We start from the raw sequence: 17,257 nt of genomic DNA on the forward strand, positions 1-17,257 counted from the left end.
CAAATCAGTCCATACGAACACTAGATATCACTCATTTCGGTCTTGGTAAATCTGAGTGCACAGGATTATCCACTCAAACAAACACAACTTTTTTTGTTAAAATGCTGTTTTTGAATTGTAACATGTTTTGTCAAACTCCCTTAGAGTTATAAATCTAGCTCACTGTAAGTAAAATATATACTGTAAGTAATATATATCCCCTTTTTATTTTAAGTTCTCCACTAATTTCGGGTCTGGATGAAGAAATAATATTTTTTTTCTGTATGACATAAGAATGCTTTTTCCTTTTTTGATCTCTCTTGGTAAGAATTCGAACTTTGGTGCATCACATTGTGAATTTTTCTGTCATAATCGTAGGATAATATTCTTGCTGCTAAATAGAAATGTAGTGAAGATACAGAGATTCATGTGAGAGTAGAGGAAGCAAAGTGAGTTGTGAAACGATTTTTTTTCAGAAAATGAAACTTTTGTCCAACGAATGGTGTGTTGTATAAGTTCAAGAACTAGTAGTAAATAAAGAACACCAGTTAAGATAACAGAAGAACATTAATTGCAAGTTGCTTTTGTTTGTACATATGTATTGAGGGGAACCATCATTACAGATGAATGGCTCCTACCTGCTTCATGTTCAACTGCTATATCTTCCTGCTGTACATTAATGTTACTGGAAATTTTGGAGTTCGTCTCTGAAGGCATCTTCCTGATTACAGCAGCAAGAAGACAGCCCATAATGATAGTCTGAAATGCATCTCATTCAGAAAAGAAAGAGATTGTTCCCAGTTACATGTCCTCTGGTAAACTCATACGTAGAAAATACAAGCTGCACAGCCAGCAATACTCTATGTTATCAACTCTTGCTCACATAAAATGTGGTAAAATCGGGGGGCACTGTAGTAAAACTAGTATGCAGGACGCTAATAATATGATAGAACTGCTAGATTGTTAGAGAATATTCCTGAGGATGTTGTCCATGAAATGAGAAAAGTGGTGTTGTGAAATTGAAAATCAGATAAAGGTAAGAATTGTTGTTACCAGTTTTTTAACCATCTATGTCAATCATCTACACTTACTTTTGTCACCTTAATTTGCATTAAAACAGTTACCATCAAAGTAACAATAAAAACTAAATGTTGCATGTCTTTCAGATGTTTTTTCAAGTACCTTGCAGACATGAAAGCCATCCCACAAAAGACGGCCTTAACAGATTGTTTTTGTCCCGCATACTCAAAAGCTAGTGGTATCATTTCGTGAAGGGTTAGAAAAGCCATAACTCCACCAACTGTTAATCAAAATAGAACCATCAGAAAATATAAATAAAAAAGTGCCCACAAACAAATTCTAGAAATTGTGTTTGTGCTAACCTGATCCAAGAATACCTTCAAGAATCTCAGGATTTAGGCTGGTAGGGAATAAACAGGCTACAGAGAAGGAAGAAAAATCATCGCACTAAGTTCAAAATTATTAACTCACACACATCTTTAACTCCAAGAGTGTTAAAAACATATCTTTGCATGGAAACCATTAAACAAAATATCTCTCTCTGGAATTGAGAGAGAAAGGGATCCAATGTTAATATGCCAAATTATTTGTATGATGCGAAGCAAAGAAAGCAGATCATTTACCTACAATTATAACGCCCAGTGGCTCAGCAAAGCCGGAAAGTGATGCCAATTTGAATGCCTCCCATTTACTACGACACATTTACAAATGAACAAGGAAATTTATCATTCAAATTTCCAGTGAAATACAAACATAACAGACAACAGAGATTTTATGATCAATAATTGTTGTGTATCAAAAGAAAGAATTACACTGTTTCAACTTCGCAATGACATCATGTACATATAACTTCTTAAGCATCTGATTTGTATTTAATACTCTTAGAAATAAAAAATAAACTTATACAATAGAGTATATAGAATCCACGAAGGTTCTTACCTTTCTGTCGCAAAATAGACGGGAAGTGCAACAGCAACACCCTGAAAAACAGAAGATTGTCATAAATAATTGTTTATGTGAAACACAAATGATACTACAAAAATAAACTATAACATTGAGAGAGATGGCATGAAATTTTATAGAAAAAAATGACATAAAACTATATAAGAATAAAGATTCATAATTTTTGTTTTGTTTTAAGATTTTAGATTGAAAACGATTGTTAATTCCTTACATAAGTTAGATTCGAATCTCTTTGATATCGATTGATAGACTCATGAATTACAGCATATAGTCAGGAGACAAATTCATACCTCAGGGATGTTGTGCAGTGCAATGGCCAGGGCAAGGTTAAGACCAACACGAACTCCCTATTAAAAGAAGAAAATCATAAAAAATGAAGTGGAATTAACAATCATATTAGATACTAGAATATAAGTCTTTTAGAGAAAGGTTACCTTCATGGATCCAAGGTACACTGCCATTCCTTCTGGAAAATTATGTAGACTTATACCTGTGTGGTAAAATCCAAATGAAAAGTTAGAAATCAACTTATATGATGAAAAGAAAAATTCAAATTTCCTCCACTCTCTATTGGAAAGAGCTGATGCAATTAACCGTACCTATGGCTGTGATAACACCACTGAGTAAAACTTGACGGCGACGCCTTTTCATAATGCCATTGTTTCCTTCATTCCCAGATTTCTATTTTCAAGAGTGTTACACATTTTAGTACTTTTTATCTGTGGAAAATAACTCAGAATCTGCAATGCCATTGAGCAGTGATTGAGCAGGTAAAAGTTCATTCAAACCTTGGTACTCTTATCATTTGAAAAGGGAGGAGCAGGTGTCGGTTCTGGTATAAATTTGGCAACAACAGCAAAGAATATGACACCAGCAAAGAACTAGAGAAAAAGAAGTGAAAATTTATGGTGAGAAAAAGTTTGAAGGAAGATGGTAGATTAATTGAATTATGATGGAAGATGACAGAACAGCATACCCAAAGGTTGCCTCTAAGGAAGCCGAGTGAGTTCAAGGCATTATGAGTGAGATCAAAGAATGATATACTCAGCATCAAACCAGCAGCAAAACCCTTCATGGAATGATATGCTTTTAGTTATTATGCTTAAGCATGCAAAAATCAAAGAATTCAATCATACATTTTATAAAAAACAATCATAAACATTAAATTACATGATTTTATGTTAGATTTTTTACGTATAAAAAAATAGTAAAAGTGAGTAAAAAGATAGTAAATGATTTTATTAATATAGTACAATAAATTTATATTAATATATTATAAGTAATTTGTAAAATTATTTCTAAAACTAATTTAAAATATAAATTTGTTTTTAAAAATATAATTAAAATAAAATTTAATATTTTTTATGTTAATTTATTATTTATTTTATTATTTATTGTATTATGAAAAACATAAATATTAAAATGATAATGGATTATGTAAAAAATATAATCCATTATCTTTTGCAATACCCAATAATTCTTCTCAAATCTTCAGGAATGTCTTAGTCATCAAATTCTTCTCAATTCACGTGATTTTTTACCTTCTAAGTCCTTAATTTTTGCACTTAATTTTTATGTTTTTCCGTGCATCTTTCTACCCTTTTATATATATATATATATATATATATATTGAATATGACGTTGAATATCATATAGAAAACTTAGGGCTGTTTTTGAGTGGATTTTGAGAGGATTTTTAGATAATTTTTTTTTTCGTTTTTTTAATGAATTTAAAATTAAATGAGAATGAATTTGAAAATAATTTTTTTAATTGGTTACGTCAATATAATTTTATACTAATTTTTATAAATTTTATTTTTTATTACTTTTAAATTCGCTCAAAAGAACGACAAAAAAAATTATTTTCAAATCCTCTCCAATTCTTTCAAATTCATTTCTTTAAATCCACTCAAAAGAACAAGGTCTTGAAAGAAAAACTCACTAAACTTATGAGATTTTATCTTGAAGCTTCTCTTAAAACCCGACTTAGATAGATATTTTACACCCAAAAAAAATAGCACAAAATATATCTAAATAACTTCGTCTTTCAAAAGACATGGAATCTGAAAACAGATAAAACGTAGTTTTGGAGTTGGAAGGAGATAGAAAATCACCTGTAACAGTCCAAGCACCTTCAAACTTGGAGCTTTACTAAGGATTACGAAAAGTGCACCTGTTTAAATATGAAGTAGAAATATAGAGGGTTGCATTGAAAAGATATATAATGGAATGATGAATGAAAGTACCGATGGAAGTGCTGAAACCACCGACAGATGAAAGTGCAACGCCGAGCAAGACTTGAGAATCCATGAAGATGACAGTAATAGTAAATAAGGAAGATAAATTTGAAATGGAGGGAGAGCAGTATTTATACATTCATGATTGCCAATAGTGGAAGGAACTGCAACTCAAATAAATTAAGAAAGAGATGAATTGCGTAATTGGTCCACGAAAAGTACTTTTTATCTCTCCCTTCAAAATATCCCAATTCTTTCTTCCTTCTCTTACACTTCCCTCAGAGATTACTCACTTTTCTTAATTTCTTATGGAATCACCTCATAATGCACTGTATCTTCTTATAAATACTTCTAGGCCCATGTCTTCTTGGCCTGCAGCTACGAAGCAAGAATATTATATAAATGTTTCAGCTTATAATTTTATATTTTAAAATATTATATAAATGTTTAATATACCATACCTTATAATTTTATATTTTAATCTATATTTATCAAAAAAATTGTTGAGAATTTTATTGATTTTTGTCATATCAAAATTTGTTTTCCTTTTTTCATTTTTTCATTTAATGGGTACGAGAAACTTCTCCGTTACGTCGGGTTGTTGAGTTTCAGCTTCAGCCATGGCGGCGGCTTAGTCTAATTCAGAATCCTAAACCCAACAATCATTCGTTACTCCCTTTCACTTTACCAAGGCAAATGGCTTCGTCACTCGCACTCCGATTCAGATCCCATCTCCTTCGCACCGCTTCACTCCTCCCCTCTTCCCTCCGCCGCCCTCCGTTCCAACCCTCGTCGCCACTCCTCTCCGCCCAACGCCTCCTCTCCACGGCGCGCCGCTCGGCGCCACGCCCGCGGAAGTCGGTCGACATCGGCGCGCGCGCCCGGCAGCTCCAGACGCGGCGCCTCTGGGCCTACGCCCTGACTTTCAGCGGCCTCGCAGGGTTCGTGGTGATCGTGCTCAACAACTTTCAAGACCAGTTGGTGTTCTACATCACTCCCACAGATGCGCTTGAAAAGTACGCGACCAATCCCTCCAAGGCGCGGTTCCGGTTGGGAGGCTTGGTTCTCGAAGGCAGCGTGGTTTACCCGGCGTCGAAGCCGGAGGTGGAGTTCGTCATCACCGATCTGATCACTGACATCGTTGTCCGGTACGAGGGTTCCTTGCCGGATTTGTTTAGGGAAGGGCATTCCGTGGTGGCGGAAGGGATCGTGAAACCGTTCACGGAGGAGATCAAGAAGGAGGTGTCGACAAATAACGTGTCCGAGAAGGCCAGGAGATTGGAGTGTTATTTTTCTGCCGTGGAGGTTCTCGCTAAGCACGATGAGAAGTATATGCCGAAAGAAGTTGCCGCCGCTATTGAGAAGAATAAGAAGATTATTGAAGAAGCTGCCGCTGTCAGCGTAGCGGCGGAGGTACCCAAGACCACCTAGATGGATATTCACGGTATTGATCAATTTTTGAATTTACAGATAGAGTGTCGTCATTTTTTAGAGATGAGGATGGATTATTTAACTATAGGATGAGAAATTTTTTAGAGCAATAATTAGGATGGAATATGGATAAAACAAAGGAATTTTGATTGCTTATTACATGGGGCAATTGTTCCCTGTCGTTGTAATACATTGTTGTGCGATTATGTTTCTTAATAAATGTTTAGCCCAATGATAATGTAGCTCTTTCTAAACTCCGCTCTGAAAATAGTTTTAGCTACTGCTGGTTGTATAATTTGGGTAACATGTTTGGTCCGGAATGGGGTTTAAAGCTGTGCCCTTGGATTGATATGGTTTAACACTGGTAATGGATTTGTGCTTTCATTCCCCTCCTGTTAGAGAGTTGTCTCAGAAGGGCATCTGATTATGCTAAGCTGAAGTTTGTGCACTGTTTTGGATCATGATGTGAATGCCTGGAAATGGTGTCTAGTTACATAAGCCAAGACTGTGTGGATCTTGAACTTAATTTGATGATTTTAACCCATTGCAATTTAGAAATTTGAATTCCACTTGTGGGTTAAGCCCTTAACCTTTGTAACTATGTGATGTGACATAGTTTATTGATGGACAGAGGCCTGACTTCGGTTTTGCTGGTCGTAGCGTGTTAGAGCTTTTTACTTTGTAGGATCCAGATTGTTTCTGGAGTATATATAGTGGAGAGCAGTACAAGGCATCCTAGTTGGGCAAATAACCTTCTTTGTATGCAGGAAAAGAGATAAGGAGGGTGTGCAATGTTAAAATATGTAGCCATTGTTAACTATTCAAATTTCAAAACATCCTATACAACTTTGATATGTACGGCCTTGTTATTTTAATTTTACATCTTGTCCTCAGAATGTCTACAATGATAAAAACGATAATTAGGGCCTTAAAGCAATAGATCATGAATGAATGGCTGGGCAACCTTAAAGCAATAGGGTAACTGGGCAACCTTAGCATTGCATTTGGCTTTGAATAGTACTGCAATGGACCGTATGCAGTGTATGTATCTAAGAAGCATTGATATTTCACTGGCACTTTTCCTTCACCTTTGGACGCTTCTATCTTGTTTCTTTTTATCATTTCTAAACTTCCATACAAATACAAAATGGGATGCCGCAATGATTAGATAAATAATGGCATTAATTGCATCTATACTGACTAATGCTAACTTGCAGAATATGGATATCTGTATTTTAATTTAATTTAGCATCTGTGTTGTGTTTTTAGTTAATAGTATATCAATTTTTATGTAACATAGAGGTTACTTGTTATTTAATAAATTTGTTGCATCCACGTTTTGGTGTCTAGTCCTGTTCTGTATCTTTGCTTCCATGGTGTTTATAATCTAATGGAGCTACTATCGTACTAGGGTCCATGTTAAACCCGTATATTCACCACTACTTAGGCCTACATCAGTGATCACTTCATTTCACTCTGCTTTTTCTTTCGCAAAATGTGACAGGAGCAGTCTTTCTATTCTCCCTTGCCTCGTCTTACAAAAGTCGGTTGGCGGTAAAGAAAAAATAAACAAAAACGAAGCTTTACCTGTTCCAGTCTTCATTTTTTTTTCCAATTTATAGGATTATTAACTTGTGATACGTGTTGAATTAAAGTTTCCAGCTCTCGTGGTAAGTGCTAAGTGCCTGAAGATGGATCCTTTGGGTGGCAATTTTCATTTCATTAAATTTGACTTAAATTCTTGTGTGTATAATGGGCATTGTTGATCGGTTGGGGCGGCCTAGTTTCTACCACATTCAGCATGCTCATTTGCAAACCTGCATAACTTTTTGGAAGTTCTTTTTAGATGTAGCACTCAGTGTAAAATGCAAGTCGGATATAAGAATTTTTGTTTTAAAAAAGGTATAATGGACTTTACGTTATAGTATGCGCAGTTTAGGGGACGATGATAGTCATTTCCTTGCACAGATGATGAACCCCCCCCCCCCCCCCCGCCAAAAAAGAAAAAAACTGTACTTTTGAAATTCAGGATAAGGCTTAAGCTTAAAATTCAAACAGTAAGCTGAAAAAAAAAACTGAGTATAGTTTTCTTGATAATACTGATTGGGGGAAACATTAACTGATGCACGAACTAATGAGTTTCACAAAAAAAACTAAGGGGAACTGTTCCCATTCAATAGTTAGATGGCTACCACGATATTCTTAAAACAAGTTACCTTAAAATTAACGACCTTTGAGAAACAAGTGTTATAGAAAGAAGTGCTTTCACGAGCAAGATTTTGATTAGTTTCTCAGGATGTCAATCATCAAACATAAAGTGTTATAAAAAGGAGTCAGAAGACAACCATAAAGTGTGTCGTGTGATGAAGAATGACCCAGATTCCATGCAATACTAGGAATCAAATTGGCCGAACCATTTTGAACTACGTTTACAACATACATGCACGCATATCTTCAATGACAAGAAACTACTCAAAGCTAATAACATTCTATAACCATGCCAACAAAGTTATCGTCGCCAAAATCACCACAACCGTTTGCATCAACTTGGTTGTTCTACCAATATAAGCATCGTTTGCATGATTATTATTTTGAGACTGCTGGTTGTCGGAGGGTGTTACTGACGCAGGTGGAGGTGGAGAAATGGGAGGAACATCACAAGTGCCAAACGTAGCGTTTGCCTGCGCGTCATTGATACACAGTTTAATAGTTCAATCTCTCTACATTTCGTAATATAGGATCAATTTCGTTACTTTACATAGGTAAAAATGCAGTAGTAAGCAGTAACTACACATGAGGTGAAAGAAAATCGAAAACAAACCTTGCAATAGGCAATGTTGCCACAGCCACAAGTGAGATGGCCGTTTGCTTCATCAACTGCTTCTGGTGCTCCTCCGCCATCACTCCTCTTTAAAACATCATTATTATCATCAATAAATTTCAAATATTTTTTAGGCTAAGTGGAGAGTAATTAATGATTAAACTGACGAAGGATTTGATAAAAAGTCAGACAAGTATCTACCTGGTAATAATCAACAGCAATGAAATTTGGCCAACGTTTGTCGGCTGCATCATGACAAGTCTCCATCATGCCAAGCAGTGGAGCCGAATTATCAGCACAGGCTTGACTTCGATTAGGAGCAGAATGAAAATAATTTACCAAAACTAACGATCTAGACTTTGTGTTCATTGCAGGAGATTCTGCACGGCTTGGACAAGAACCAGCTTTCATCCCCTCATCTCCATCTGTAATTCCCACGCATATCAATAATCAACATTCAGAAAAAATGTGTTTTTACTGTTATACTTTAAACATATGTAAATTTAGATCATCACTTCCCTTTTAAAGTGGGAAGGTGTTAAATTTATGTATAAGCTAAATTTTAAAACTAAATTCATCTTTAGTACTTCTGAGTCAAATTACAGAAGTAAAACATGTTTCATTGCAGAGGCAGGTAGGGAACTTACATTGGTTTTCTACAACGTAAGTCCACTGATAAGCGATGCCCTCGGAAGCTTCCTTGGCTGATTTGGAGGTGAAGACCACTAGGCGCTGATTCTTCTGAACCATGTCATCAACAGTTGGCCAATCTCCGCCATTCTTGGGCATGCGAGACACTGGGAACATATACTTGCTTAGCCCCGAAGCTTTGAACAAGTTTGTTAGACCCTGAGAGGATTTCACGTAGTCCTCTATGAAGATGGTGATAATTTCAGATGGATTTGCATCTAGAAACGATCGCATGTCTTTAAGCACGTTTACGGCAGGTTGCTGCACATTCGTATGGAAATTTCAATGTTACAACACGACAAATATTTTCGACCAAACTTCTATGTCGCACATTATAAATTGAACAGAGCAGGGTCACTTTCCACGCACTTACAAATGCAGTGAAGTTGTAACATGTGCCTTGGGCGGAGTGACATAACCACACATCGTTTAGGAAATCATACATATCTAACATGAATCCTCTCACGCCGTTCTGTCGTAGATCCAATAGAAAAAACATCAAGAAACAAAGAGATTGTGAACAAAATTTATAAAGGATTCATAATCGTATATTAAAACATCAACATTAAACAATTCTAATAATGTTAGTGCTTTGTTTTTACACTACACCACTAAATTTAGAGGAACAAAATTATAGTTGAATTTACAAATGATGCCGGGCAATTTGAATTTCACATATTTTTCTCTCAAATTCATCAAGATCTTTATCCTTGAATTTAACCGGTCGGATAATTCAAATGTGATTAATTCATTCACCACATCAGAACCTAAACTTAAAGTGTCCTACTTATTTGTTAAAAAAATGCATAACCCTCCAAGACTTTTTCTCTCTTTTATTTTTCTCTTAAAAAAAGAGTCAAAAAAGACAAGACAGAGCTAGTGTATGTTTGAAATATTATGCAAGTGGCACATGATTCAGACAGACCATCTATGTTTTTCAAATAAAAAGGGCGACTGTGTTTAAAAGTTACAAAATTAATTTACTCAATTTAACAAAAATATGATTAAGATTAATATTAGTTCACATAAAACTTTGAAATTGAATTTGTTAAAATCAATACTGCCGTAAGCAAATAAGCACTTAAAGCATCCATTTGTTTATACAGGAAAACTGAGTGGCAGTGATTTATTTTCTAATAGACAAACGGAGGTTGAGAGTGTCAATTCCCAAAGTAAGCTCTATATATGCTTTGTGATAATTGTATATTTTTTTTATATCCACAAATAAAATATTCGATGTTTAAATTATAATTTATATATACAATACAAATTCAAAATTTGTAGAATACAAGTTGATAACTTTATCCAAAAACTACTGGCTAGTTTGGCTTCTGTACTATACCAATTAAAAAACGTTCGTTCACATGGTAAACTAATGCAAACAAAGACAAAAACAGTAAAGGGATGGAACCCGCCCAATGCATGTCGATATGCCTAAGAGCTTAATAGTCCTTCCAAAAAGCATAAATTCCTTTCAAAAAAAATTTGTTAGTTTGAAGGAAATTAAAAAAAAGAGAGTCAAGATTACTACTTTTAAAATAAGCCTCTTAAAATAAATTTAAAACAATTTTTTTTTTTTTGAAAGAAAAGTGTTAACAACATAAATTTTACTAACTTTATAAATTTATTATTATTATTTAATTCAGAGCTTTACCACGTAGGTTTGTTATTCACCTATCTTCCCGTTAATATTTTTTAACTTTCACAAATTTTATAAACAGGTTAAATTTCCAACATATTACTGATGTATCCCAAAAAAAAAACATAATTTTGGCGTCAAATTTTACAAAACAATCTTGTTAACTTTATATTATTTTTATAACACGTCATTACTTTACGAGAAATCTAATATCGTATGGATAAAATATGAGATACAAAACATAAATAGTAAAATTCATAAAATGGTGATAGTTTACATATAAAATGTAAAATTGAGGTAATTATTTATAATTTCTTAATAAGTATTTAAAGCAAAGTTATATATACGCAATCACCCTTTGACAATTTCGAAACCCAAAAAGATACCCTTTTGAAAATTGGCAGTATAATCTTTTTCTTGGTTGTCGTATGCCATATTCCGAATTTACAAATTAATCAATAAATTAATACCTGCTAAGTATAATCAAAGGTTCAATCCTTGAGCAATTAGCAAGCGCAAGCAAATAATCGCTATTCTCTGTTTTGTTTAATCGATGGCTGCACATTACTATTCCTATTCCCATTTCCAGATTATTATGATTAAAAAACAGGGACAGAGAATCTTACTTTGAGTTGTTCTGCAACAGTGTCTTCTTGGTTCATCGGTGCTAAAATGACGGAACCGGTGGCCGATCTAGCTCCGGCCAGAGCAAAAGAATTATGAGTTGTGAGCCACGAATACCGGTTAAACGGTAATCCATTCACCTGAACGGAATCCAAAATCCAAAACCCAAAACCATTAACATTGATTCGAACTCTGAAAAAAAAAATTGGGAAAAGGACCCCTAACCTTAGAAGTGGGATGCAAGGGTTGTATCCGCGAACATCTCGGTCGGGTATTTCCATTCGCGGGACATGTCTGGCAGCTGAGTCCTGCATCGCATTTGTTGTCCGACCCGCAAGTTTCTCCGATCTGCTACCTCGGACTCAGTCACAACAACATAAAAAATAAATCTAACAATTTTATTAGAATTTCAGCGTTTATTAGAAAAACAACCTTGGAGCCGAACGAAGAGGTGAAAAGACAAAATGCGATTAGCACAAGCTGCGGTCGTAAATCAGGGATGCCAATGCTACTGTGTATCCCCTGCAGAAAATGAAACATCATATGGATTAATGTGCGAAATTGAAAGGATTGAGAAAAAAGATGAAGCAATATTTTGAATATTTAATGTGGATATAAATGTAACAAAGCTAACCAAGCGTAGAACTTTTCGTTACCTTCATTGTTGTGTTGTCGTCTGAGAAAGTTTTTGAGCAGAGAAACTTGTTTTTTGAAAGAGGAAAGTTCTTACGTGAATAAAAGGACAGTGGATTCGGTAGAGGGAAGGTGAGGGTGGGAAACTAACGAGTTAAGCTCTGATATTACACAACAACTCAATTAGGTATTATAGTGCAGTCTATCTTACTATTCTATTCTCCTGCGTTGCCTTTATGCATTCTTTTATTTCCTTTTTCAATTAGGTTTTGAAAACGCGTTTATAAATTGGCATAGAGAGAAGAAAATCAAGTGACGAAAAAAAAATGAAAAAAATAAAATAAAATGTATTATAGAATCTGTTTATTTTTAGTTTTTCTTTCTATTTTCTTTATCAAACAATTATAATTAAATTCTCCTGATTTATTTTTGCCTGGCCTTCTTTTAACCCAAGAAAGTAATGGTCCTGTAGTTGTTAATAATAATCAATTAGTGGAGAGGGCAATAATTGAATGAGTAAACTTTAGAAGATTAAACCTGTTGGATGTTTCAAATAATTTTATGCTGACCAAATCTTAGTGCCTTTGTTTATTCAACGGACGATTTTTACATAATAATAAAAAAAATATTTTTAACAATACTGGGGACATCTACAATTTTGATGTGATTAAAAATTTAATTTCAATTCAGTCACACGGTACTTGAATTGTAGGATATAATTAAAATACATTGGAAATTATTTATTGTTTTATCTTCAAATTATAAACGCTTGTGTGTTTATGTATGACAAGTTTATTTAATTTCATAATAATTAGTTTCAAATCATACTTAACATAACTTCTACTTCATTAATGATGTAAAAGTCATGTCCTCCTAACCATGCATTAAAAATAATTTCCTAAAATTTATCCTCATATAAAAATTACTTTCGTTAAAAAAAAAAATCAATGGTTTGAATTTGAATGACGCGTTTACAAGGGATTTTTTTTATACTTTTAAGACTGTATTTAGGTTTAATTTAATATTATAAAATTAGTTTAGGTAAAATTTGTATTTATTTATCTGTATAGATAATTTGATAGTTATCTAGTAGTGTCTTATATCATAAATCCAAAAAATTAAATTTAACTCGGATAACTTTTTAATGATAATATTATAATACCAATGTAGAAATGGATTTTGATGATAGTTGAAAGTTCTTTTTATTATGACTTTTGAATAATCATTGAAACAGTCGTTTTTAAAAGTTTTTAAAATTCCAAACCACAATGATTTATAGGCATCGTCGTTAAAAAAAATTAAATAAAAAATTATGTAAAATTTATAATGACGGTTTGCACTATAACTATCATTAAGCCCATCTAAAATTAAAAATTAAAAATAAAAAAATGAGATGTGACGAGGTTATAATCATCATTAAAAATTGATCCTGTTTTTTAAATACATTTTTTACAATTTCTTTCTAACACAATCTTATTAGAATATTTCACAAATATAATTATTTCAAATAATTCAACTTATATAAAAATTTAAAAGTTCGTTAGAGAAAAACTGGTATTAATAGAAGCTATTTTTTATTTTAATTTACAAATTTTTTTACCTTTCCCAAAATGATTTCCAAAAATTTTTCAAACGTACATTAGTATTGTCGTGTAATCGATTTGCAGAAATTTTGATAATATATTGGGAAAGTTCTTTTTTTTAAGTGTTAACCTTTTCTATTAATAATTATTATTTTGTAAAAATTTTAAACCTCATTTATTTATGATTATCATAAATTTAAATTTGGTGTAATCCTTCATATTTTATATTTTATATTTTATTTTATTTTAATAATTTGATAAATATCAACATAATTAAAATGTAAAATTTATAATAATAGTTAACTTGAATTTATTTGTAATTTACTTTATTTTAAAATAAAACATTTTCGTTGGTTATAAGAAAATTAAGATGATAGGATTACAAAGTAAAGAAACAAAGTGAAATTATTATTTTCTAGTAATTATTTAATAAATCAAAAAGCAAGTACACTTTATCTTGACAGAGTAAATACTATTTGATTATTACTCAATGATTTGAAAATTCATAAATTGTTAACGTACGTCAAACATCAAAGGCACACGTTAAGATAATAAAATGCATTTAAAATTACGTGTAACATACCATGAAAAAAAAACAACTACGTGGAACATTCTTTGAAAAGAAAAAACAATTACGTGGAACATATACAAGTTCTCTATACAGTTGAAGAACTAAATCACGACACGCATATATATATATATATATATATATATATATATATATATATATATATATATATATATATATATATATATATTTATTATACTATATAATATTACATATTAGATTTGGAGTATAACTATCTGAGTTACTATAAACAAAAATTCAAAGTGAAACTGCACTCCCTGGAACATTCAGAAAAGTGATATGGTAATAGACAGAGAATTATATTACTACTACTAAATTGGAAGGGATGTCTCTAATAGTTCTATGTTTGTTATATGTTTGTTATATTATATATGTTTTAATGTTAAAACTTTTGTTCTCATCACTGTTTGTTTTGGGTTTCATTTCATTAAAATGAAAGATTATCTCAAACTTTTATTCATAGTTTTCATAATGAAGTTTAGATTAACAGTGATCTAATCACAGTCTAATTATTGATAATCATATTTTGTTCTAATCTAATTAGTATTATTAGTAATTTTGTGAAAGTTGAACTGTTTGACAAATTGTGATAAATAAATCGTCCGATTTTTTGCGTAAATTTGATCATGCAGTTATACGATACAATTTACTTAATTAAAATGAAAAGATTTATAATTTCAAACTTTGCTCTCACTTGAATCAATATTCAAAGCTCTGAATAGCCATGGAGAATATTTTAAAACTCCGAAGCAAGAATAGTTCAAAGCATGATATCTCATAATGTCACGTTAATGAAGAATTGTTAAAGGAAAAAGATAGAACAGTTCAAAGCACGCTATGGATTTACAAAATGTTCAACTGATTGATGAGAAAAAGTAATTTAACAAAAAATTAAGAATGCAAATTATCAGAAGATTAGAAAGAAAATAAAAGCCTGTGGAGAAATTAAGTTGCACCAAAGACTAATAGTAGTTTAAGAATTAAATGGAGGTGGAAAGATAGAGGGAAAACAGCTAAGTGCACGAGCAAAGTGAAATCAAATTAATTTAAAGCATGTTAAAGTATAAGAATATAAGGTGCTTTTAGATTAAAATGAAGGTTAAACACAAAATGGTAAGGAAATACAAAGGGGTACAATGGTAAAAGTGAAATAAATGTTATTGAATTAAATTTGCATTAAACATTAAAAGATAAATTTAAGAAATATAAAAAGAAGGGATGGATGTGGAATTGTTCTCTCTTTTGACATTTGTAATGATGTTGAATGCTCTAATGGAATTCAAAATGATCTTGGACTTTCTGTGGTATATTTATATACTTACCACTAATAATGTCCTTAATTTATTGCCACTTGCCCTAAATAACTAAATAACAATTAATTTAAAAATACCAAAATTCAACGTATTAATAACTATGCAAGAGTAGGTAGTTTTTCCAATAACCCCTTTCTATATGTTTAAATTGTGGCAAAAAACTTCTAATTATTAGATAACAGACCGTGAGTTAATATTTTGGCTCATAAAAACTAAGCTATTAACAATTAACATGCATCTATATTATAAAAATAATTGTACTACTAAATTAGGGATCTAATTCTTTTTTCAGAGAGAAAATAAAAGGTTTTTTCATTGATCTAGCCCATAATTTTTTTTTACATCAACTTGGTTCCTTCTTGTCAAGCGACCAATTATAGAAAACTTTTAATCAAAAAGTTTCTCCTTTGTGATGGGTGCTAATGAAGTCCAAACAATTTATCAACTACATTAAATGAATACTATATTGTATATTTTATGTAATGTCTATTTGTCAACTAGCAAAGATAACACTTGGCCTTTCTAAAAGTTTTTCAAATTTGTCTTACGTTAACTACCGGGTACGGATGCAAATATTGTTAATTGTTAACATTTATAGATTGACTAATAAATTTTCAAATTCTTAAGAAGGTAAATTCACATAATCTAAGTAAAATTTACATTTAGTTATATATTGTATATTTATCTTATTTTTAACTGATGTATGATCGTCGATAATTATTTTTTTAAAATTGTATATATTAAATATAGATTAAATATTAAAGGATAGTCTAACATAATGATAGAATAGGTCCGAACACATAACAAATATTTTATACAAAATTTAAAATGACTTTAATATTTTCTTAAAACGTGTATTTATTTAACTCAATTCTACAAAATAAATTTATGAGATTAAATTTTTATTTTTTATATATTATTAATTCATCTTATTTATAATTAATATCAAATTTCTAATAACGTCTTAAAATAAACACTTACACACACACACACACATATATATATATATATATATATATATATATATATATATATATATATATATATATATATATATATATATATATAATAGAGTCATTTCTTTTAATTTGTAACCATAAATGTTTTTGAAATGTTCTGAATATAATTTTTTATATTTCAAATTATATATTTCGAAATAAAAAAATAAGAAAATATATTTTAGATTGGATAATCTTGAATATAAATTATAATCTAAAATATAATTTTTATATTCCAAAATACAAAAAATAAATTTTAAATAGTGTATTCTAAAGTATAAAATCAATTATATATTCTAGAATGCAGAATTTAGACTTTTGAATCCAATTTATTAAAGTGCTGGAAGAAATTTATGAATATATTAGACAAAAATTTTCAAACGATATCTATATCTTTATTTCTATATATCCTAGTCATCTTATCTTTGACTTTAATTTCACATTTTTATAAAATAGATATTCGAATTATTTTTGGATTATAACTGGAACCCCCCTTTTTTTGGATCCATCTCACATCAATATCTCAGTCTCTGTCGTCTATAACTAGACAAGTTTTCTTTAAAATGAATACTTGAATGCCAAGTATAGCTCGTAATAATCTATCTTCGGGGGAATACGAGGATTCTTTTACTATTTGAATATTAATTTATCTACTAAAACATGATCTGTTTCAATCAATGACTCGAGAATAATAGTTCTATTTTTGTCTAAATTTTAAAGTAATTTAGCTTCAAAAT

At 31.4% G+C, this 17,257-nt stretch overlaps 3 protein-coding genes across 3 annotated transcripts; 1 reads left to right on the forward strand and 2 right to left on the reverse strand.

Annotated features, from left to right (window-relative positions):
• Positions 1-429: 429 nt before the first annotated feature.
• On the reverse strand, positions 430-4,468 carry LOC124832340 (zinc transporter ZTP29-like). The gene is made up of 12 exons (XM_047306525.2): positions 4,209-4,468; positions 4,077-4,135; positions 2,939-3,031; positions 2,751-2,843; positions 2,562-2,643; positions 2,397-2,452; positions 2,253-2,309; positions 1,939-1,979; positions 1,623-1,690; positions 1,362-1,418; positions 1,162-1,279; positions 430-820 (listed from the first exon to the last, which is right to left on the reverse strand). The coding sequence occupies exons 1-12, from the start codon at positions 4,336-4,338 to the stop codon at positions 781-783; spliced, it is 894 nt and encodes a 297-aa protein (XP_047162481.2). The 5' UTR covers positions 4,339-4,468; the 3' UTR covers positions 430-780.
• A 287-nt stretch (positions 4,469-4,755) lies between these two features.
• Positions 4,756-5,872, forward strand: G1 (transmembrane protein G1P-related 1). The gene has a single exon (XM_047306531.2). It carries the CDS (start codon positions 4,896-4,898, stop codon positions 5,628-5,630), a length of 735 nt encoding a protein of 244 aa, XP_047162487.2. The 5' UTR covers positions 4,756-4,895; the 3' UTR covers positions 5,631-5,872.
• A 2,057-nt stretch (positions 5,873-7,929) lies between these two features.
• Positions 7,930-12,260, reverse strand: LOC124832339 (PI-PLC X domain-containing protein At5g67130-like). The gene is made up of 9 exons (XM_047306524.2): positions 12,061-12,260; positions 11,837-11,926; positions 11,630-11,752; positions 11,407-11,544; positions 9,515-9,613; positions 9,099-9,402; positions 8,653-8,876; positions 8,452-8,538; positions 7,930-8,311 (listed from the first exon to the last, which is right to left on the reverse strand). The coding sequence occupies exons 1-9, from the start codon at positions 12,064-12,066 to the stop codon at positions 8,120-8,122; spliced, it is 1,263 nt and encodes a 420-aa protein (XP_047162480.1). The 5' UTR covers positions 12,067-12,260; the 3' UTR covers positions 7,930-8,119.
• Between the last annotated feature and the right edge of the window lie 4,997 nt (positions 12,261-17,257).

Source organism: Vigna umbellata, chromosome 3 (assembly GCF_029865625.1).
Source record: "Vigna umbellata cultivar VRB3 chromosome 3, Vumbellata_1.0, whole genome shotgun sequence".
In the NCBI taxonomy this organism is placed as follows: Eukaryota; Viridiplantae; Streptophyta; class Magnoliopsida; order Fabales; family Fabaceae; genus Vigna; species Vigna umbellata.

Excerpts from the sequence above, each read along its gene's own strand:
- LOC124832339 (XM_047306524.2), bottom strand. Across the intron at positions 11,753-11,836 it reads CCTCTTCGTTCGGCTCCAAG|ATCGGAGAAACTTGCGGGTC; the intron begins GTTGTTTTTCTA and ends CCGAGGTAGCAG. Across the intron at positions 9,614-11,406 it reads CTGTTGCAGAACAACTCAAA|AACGGCGTGAGAGGATTCAT; the intron begins GTAAGATTCTCT and ends GATCTACGACAG.
- LOC124832340 (XM_047306525.2), bottom strand. The coding sequence starts at position 4,338 with ATGTATAAATACTGCTCTCCCTCCATTTCAAATTTATCTTCCTTATTT. Across the intron at positions 2,644-2,750 it reads CAAATGATAAGAGTACCAAG|AAATCTGGGAATGAAGGAAA; the intron begins GTTTGAATGAAC and ends TCTTGAAAATAG. Across the intron at positions 1,280-1,361 it reads TGAAGGTATTCTTGGATCAG|TTGGTGGAGTTATGGCTTTT; the intron begins GTTAGCACAAAC and ends TTTGATTAACAG.
- G1 (XM_047306531.2), top strand. The coding sequence starts at position 4,896 with ATGGCTTCGTCACTCGCACTCCGATTCAGATCCCATCTCCTTCGCACC.